Below are 6,672 nucleotides of genomic sequence, written 5' to 3'. Positions count from 1 at the left end.
GCAACCCCAGCTCTGGGCTTTCCTGATTTGGATTCTGGTGCATTTGTTTTTCAGCCTTTCCAATGCACCAGAGGCTCCCTCCTGCTGCTCAGGCAGGGACCTTCCCCCACCCCTCCATGCAGAAAGCTACCCTTCTTGGCCTTTCCTATAGAAAGCTCAGCTTCACTGAGCTGAGGGGAAACTGAGGCCCAGAGAAATAGGGGGTGACTTTCTTCTTGTGCTGAATCACATGGGGGCTTGTGAGAGTTGTTGCCAACCCAGTGTCCTCCCTGAGGGCCAGGCACAGGAGCCTGTTCCCCCAGGGCAAGAAAGCTGGGGGTGAGCATCACATGTTGGCACCTGCGGCCTCAAATAACCCTCTTAATTGCCTTTGCAGTACATCTGAGGACAGACGAGGAACTCTGGGCTCAGGGAGGTGAGATCTGCCTGTGGTCACGCAGGCCGTGAGTAACAGAGCTGAGATTTGCTGACCAGCCATGCGAGGAAGGCCCCAGCATGGCTCAGAAACGGAGTGTCTCAGCTGACAGGCAGAGGTGGAGGCCAGGAGAGATGGCAGTGCCCTCTTAGCTGGGGTCTGGTTAAGGCCAGGGTTGAATCACTTTTCAAAACCGTGTCAGCAGACTCTGTGGGTGGATTTGAGAAGGGAGGAAGGTGACGTGAGGAGATGGGATTATCTTCTCTTCTGCTGGGAGAAAGGAGGGTGTATGGTTGAGCAAAAGTGTGGGAGGGGAGGGGTCATGGAGGGGGTGGCACTGAGGCAGCCGTGCTCTCTGAAGGCCACCAGGATGTGGGGAGCTGAGCGATCCTGGGATCCTCAGAACTCTTGACAGCTCTGTAACCACTAGGGTCCAATCTGGGCTAAGGGAAGGATCACTATGGAAGGAGTGACACTTGTAGAGGCCTACCTAGTGAAGGACCCCAGTATCCCTTCTGTCTTCAGGTAGAAGACTAGCTGCATAGAATATCTGCAAAACAGGACAGTTTGGACCACAACTCTCGGGGGATCCCAGGGGCCAAGGAAGTAGCATCTGGAGGTGCAGGGAGAGGAGCTACATTAGTACCAGTTTTGACTGAGCTCACAGGCTAGGTGACAGTGCTGTTCCCCACCTCACCCAACTCCACAGAGTGGCCAGGCACTGGGGAGGGTGACATTAGCCCTACAGCCTCATTAGGGTCCTCTAGGGCCATCTGTGCCCTGCTGCCCTGAAGCTGTAGACAGGCAGCGTGTGCTGCAGGGCGTGGGCTCAGGCTGCATGGTTTGTGTTCTGGTTCCACTATCCAGTTGATCACTGACTATTGTCTACAGGTGTAGAAGGAGCCTTCTCTGCTGTCCTTTGGGTGCCATCCTGAAACTGGCCAAGAGGCGTGAGCTGGGCCGGCCACTAGACAGGAAATGGTAATAAGGGTCAGAACGGGGGTTGATGTGACTTCTTTCAGTTAGAGGTTGGGGCCCACCTACCCAGGTCACACTGTCCGTGACCTAACGGCAAAGTCCTGGACTAAACACTGACTGGCTGATGCCCCATAGGCACTGGATTGCTGAAGGCTCCCCCTGCTCCTTGACTGGGCTGAACCTGGCCCTCCATGGAGGAAGGTGACAGGGCTATAGAGTGGTGGTGGGGTCCTGGGTCCCCACCCCACACTTCAGCAGGGATGTGTGGCTGACCCAGGAGCCCACAGCTTGGCCTTAATCCTTGAAGGCCCTGCATGGGAGAAAGTCAGGTGAGTCCTACCTTCACGTGTGACCTCCATACCTGTTTGGATTCATTCATAGTCATTCTTTCATTCATACTGTTTACTGAGCCACATATTGTTGAGTTCCAGGGTTCTGAGATTACTAAATCATAGGCCCTGCCTTTAAAGAGTCATAGGGTGGGGCAGGGTGTGTGACTCACAGGGTGTCGTGTGTGCTGCTGTGATGGGGAGGCCTTGAGGTTGGAGGTTTCTCCCAGAGGCACTGCATGCCAGACTGAGACCTGTAGGATGCTTAAGAACAAGCCAATTGAGCTGGGGCAGTTGCAGGTAAGAGACAACAGTGAGAGCAGTCTACTTGATGAACCCACAAGTTCACAGGAGCTACAGGTGTCAAGATGTCTGTTGTCCTAAGCCTTGTCAGTCTTGCAAAGAAGCAAACCCTCATCCTGGTGGAGCTGGAAGCAAAGGGTGCTTTCTAGGTGTTCTCCTGGCTGCTATGTTTTCATTATCTCACAAATCAACTCTGAGGTGGTTTTCCTTTTGCTGCCCTGGGATGCGAGTACAGCAGAGAGGGGCTTACAGGACAAGTAAGTACATAATGGGAGACCAGGCCAGGAGTGCTAAGAGATGTGAGGGGGGACAGCTGAGGGGACAGGTTGCCAGGCTGTCTCCCTGAGAAGGCACAGTGAACAGAAGGGAGTGAGGCCACCAGCTCTTGGGATCAGGGGGGCTCTTCTTAGGAACGCAGGGGGCCAAGTTCCTGGGGTATTTGCAGGTCAGCAAGAGTCCAGGGCCAGGCGGGGGAGGTAAGCTGCTGGGGAAAGACACATCTTGAGTTCCTGCTTTGTGATGGGTGCCTTGGAAAGTTGTGGGCAGGGGAGACCTGTGGTGACTCACCCTGTCACAACATCCTCTTCTGGCTGTGATGAGAAAAGATGAGGACAGGGCAGGAAGCCCAGAGGGGGGCTAGTGTGGAGTCAGGTGCAAGTTGGCATTGAACCAGGCTGACCACCTGTGACGGTGGTGCTGAGGGCTGGTGTGTGTGGAAGGAGCTGTATGTGGGGGCTGAGCAAGTGGGCATGTGGAGGTGCTGTTTACACAAGTAGGAAGAGAGACATGGAGTTTGGAGGGACTTTGTGGTGGATGCTGCTTTGGATGTGTTTAGACTGAGTTGTCAATCAGACATCCAGTAGGCGTGTTGAACAGGCAGCTAGAGACCCTGTGTGTGGATTTCAGAAATGTTGCAAGCTGGTTCAACACAGCCTATCAAAAATCTAACTAGAGGGCCGGGGAGGTGGCTCAGTGAGTAGAGAACCTTCCTCTCATGCCTCGGCACTGTATCATTACACCAGAGTAGAGGTCCGTGGCTAGTAGAGCAGTGCTTTGGTCTCTCTTCCTCCCTTCTCAAACTAAAGTAATTGAACTGGAGTGATGCAGAGGCAGAGCACGTGTGAGGGCCTGGGTTTAATCTCAGTACTGCATTAAGAAATCAAATCATCCAGGGGCCAGGCAGCGGGCACCTGTAGAGCACACACATTACCGTCCATGAGGGCCCATTTCCAGTCCCTAATCCCCACCTAAAGGAGAGAAAGGGATCTGGGAAAACCCAGCAAGGGAAGTCTGGATAGGATACTCAAGGTTTTAGAGTGTAGGCTCCCCACACCTGGCCCAGGGATTTGGAACGTAAATGCTGTCTGCTGGGTGTTGGGCTGCCCTAGTAAGACCCAGAGAGTCAACAACCTTAACCCCAGTCACACAGCTCTCTGGGTCACTCCCCTCAGCTGGAAAGTTTCAGGGGCAGTGACAGTAAAGATAATAGGTGGTGTGGGAAGTACCATTGGCTTGGGCTTCTTCAAGGAGGTGGCAGAGACAGGCATGAATGTATGGAACCCTCTACACTCAACCAGATTGACTTTGGAGTGTGGTCTCTAGGATTTCTGGGCAGGGCACCTGCTGCCTTTATTTATTTATTTATTTATTTTGGGCTTTTCCATAGTTTTAGACTAGTTCTGGCAACTCAGTGGTTCTACAATTACCTTTTTTTCTTCACAGCACTGATCAGTTCCGGCTTATACTGATGTAGGGAGCTGAGTGTAGGAGGTTAGTTTCAGGCATGAAAGTCTCTTTGCATAACCATTATGCTATTGACCCCCCACCCTACAGTTGTTATCTTGAGTGCATGGCAGCTCTCTGATAGATGGCCAAGCCCATCAGACAAGCTGTCTGTCCCCTGAAGGAACATGGATGTTTGGTGAGAGCTGTACCACATTTCCCTTTGTACAAGGAAAAGCCAAGTTAGCACATCAAACATGATTTCACGTTCTGCTTAGAAAGAGATGTTAAATAAAAGTTGGTCTCTAAGTCAACAGTGGTACTGAGCTTATGACACTGACATGGCAAAGGCAACAAGACAGTGAGTGGCTTCCCAAAACACCTCATGGGCAGCGGACACCTCCAGATAGAGACCTTTGAGGCTTTGTTTGGTCTTTAGGAATACTGTTGGTGATTCCTTTTGCTGCTAGGTAAAGAATGGAAGATGGATGCTGGGGAGGCACAGGGCCAATGTGCAGCAATCTAGCTGAGGGCCGAGAAAGCTGGAGAACAGGACACCCAGGAGTCAGGCCTGAGGAAAGCTTTGAAGTATGATAAAATGATGGCAGCAGAAGCCCTGAGAGTGTCCAAAGACTCAGTATTAACCCCACATCAGCAAGGAAAATGCACCAAGGAAAGGGAGGCCGGTCCCAGTCTCACTGTTCTTGAACTAAATTCCATCTTGTGTCAAGTTCACAACAGGAATAAATAGCAGTTTGATGCTATAAAGTAGGAAAGGTCTTTCTGCTAAGGTGACTTTCAAAGAAATTCAGAGAGCGGATTTTGTTGCTGGGGAAAGTGTATTTCACGCAGGGAACCACAAGTAAATGGGTAAATGGGTAAGGACCACAGCCATCATTCGGGACAATTTTCATTGAGGGAGAGTGAGCCAAGGTAGACAGCACTGGAGAGTCCATCTCCTTAGCTCACTAGGCCGTGTGACAAATGGAAGTGACCAAAAAGCACCCTGTTCCTTTGTGGTTGCTATTCTTTGGAATCCTCCACTCTGGAGACAAGCCTGTGATCATAGTGTAAGCCCACATGGCCTGAAGCTCTCATTCTATATAAACCGAGGTAATGTTTCTGTTGCTAATTTTTGGGGCAGTTTGTTACATAGCAACACCTAATATGTTGATGATCGCCTAGGCTTCAAGTAGAGAGTTGTGCAGTCAAGTCAGCATGTGGAAGGAACTTCAGGCTGGAGTCTGGGAATGTGCTCACTTAGGTCACTTGATAAAGTGTATACATTACCAGGTCTCAGTCCCCACCTGGAGTGGGGAGCTTCATGTTCAGTGAAGGTGTCCTATCAAGTTGGAAAAATGACTAGTGGGAGCAATGAATTTACCATGCAGGTATTAAGCCCCAAACTTAACAGAGTGTACAGCTCTGGCATCTATGTGCCAGGAACTGAACCGTCTCCTGGACTTTTTAATTTCCAAGGCAGGAGGGATGATGTTTCCAGGCTGTGCAGCCCTGGCAGATCCAAGACCTGTTTAATGTAAACTCAGCTCAGCATTGGTTTCAGAGTGGACTTTATTGGGAAAAGCTAGTGTAAAAAACATTCAAGTTCACAAAATTTAAATAAGACAGTAAAATCATACCTTGCAGCTATAGTAATCGTTATAGTAATCACAAATAAGGTAAAAATCTAAATTAGTGCCTAAGCAAACACTATTTTGTCAGGCTCCTGTTGGAAGCCCAAGGCAGGAAACGGTGCAATTATTAGAAGTGAGCCAAAGGGAAAAGCATGTTCTGATTATGGCATCAAAAAAGTCTGGCCTGGAAAAAAAGCAACTTTATTAATATTAGAATTCTTATGTAATGTCATAGAGTAAGTCGGTATTCTTCATGATACCTTGTGTTTTCTCTCTAGAGACCTTTTGGCAACACTCCTTAATACTTGGGGCTGGTGGAAGCCCCCTCCCTGAATAAAGGCTGAGCAGAAGGGTCATTACACTTGGTCAAGGGGTGTTACCAGCAAGTTAGTGTGAGATTCTCTTTGGTTATCGAATTTTACATTAAGGTTGTAAAAAAAATATGGAGCAAGAAGTATACTCCTGAATTCTAAAAGTATCTTTACCGACATAAATGCTAGTTATGTCCTTGCAAAATTCACCACCTGGCCAGGTTTAAATTCTGCCTATTTCCCTGTGGAAGCTAACATCAGTTTTCTGTCAAGCAAATACAACTCAAGGAAGAACAGTGACTGATCTCTAGGAGCCGTGGGACAGCCTTAGATACTGTCCATGGCTTTGAACTCACTTAGGGCCTGTACAGGGTTCACGTGCTTTTTCTGAGATGCCCGCTTAATCTTGGTCTGGGTCTCATCCTGCTTCTCTCTCTTCACCAAAGGCTTTTTCTCAGGTGCCTTCATCTTCCACGACACAGCAGGGAGGTTGAGAGAAGCCATACCCTGCGACTTCTGGTACTTGGTGGAGGCCACATAGGACGCTTTCACTGTCTGTACCACGGCATTCATCAAGTTCTTGGCTGCCTGGATCAGGGACATGGCGCTGTCCACCTGGGAAGCACAGACATGATGAGGTTGAGGAACAAAAGCCTGACCTCCAGCCCCATGGGAGTGGAACCCACCTCCAGGATTCTCAGTGACTTTTACCCAAATACCCCGAAAACATCAGTTTCACTGTCTAACAAACAAAATATCTTTGTAAAGAGGTCCTGTCATCAAGATGCCCTCTGACCAAATATAACAAGACATACTTGAGAAAAAGCCTGTCTATTGTCTTTGCAACTGAACAGGTTTAATTTCTCTCTAGGGAGAAGAAGGAAGGGCAGGCAAGTAAGATAAAAATTTTTTTTTTCCTGTATGGCTCCCAGCTGCCTTTCAGCACGGGCTGCCAACATGTAGCCCTGGTCTCCAAGGAC

At 49.4% G+C, this 6,672-nt stretch overlaps 1 protein-coding gene across 1 annotated transcript in view; it reads right to left on the bottom strand.

Moving 5' to 3' along the window:
• Nucleotides 1-5,301: 5,301 nt before the first annotated feature.
• CTNNA1 (catenin alpha 1) overlaps nt 5,302-6,672 on the bottom strand; it is a 174,374-nt gene continuing 173,003 nt past the window's right edge. The window contains exon 18 of the mRNA XM_007517548.3: nt 5,302-6,307. Within this exon, the coding sequence (XP_007517610.1) occupies nt 6,020-6,307 (288 nt within the window). The 3' untranslated portion in view covers nt 5,302-6,019. The remainder of the gene's footprint in view (nt 6,308-6,672) is intronic.

This window comes from Erinaceus europaeus, chromosome 2, assembly GCF_950295315.1.
Source record: "Erinaceus europaeus chromosome 2, mEriEur2.1, whole genome shotgun sequence".
In the NCBI taxonomy this organism is placed as follows: domain Eukaryota; kingdom Metazoa; phylum Chordata; class Mammalia; order Eulipotyphla; family Erinaceidae; genus Erinaceus; species Erinaceus europaeus.
The sequence above is the reverse complement of the archived record's forward strand: the minus strand, read 5'-3'. Positions and strand labels throughout refer to the sequence as shown.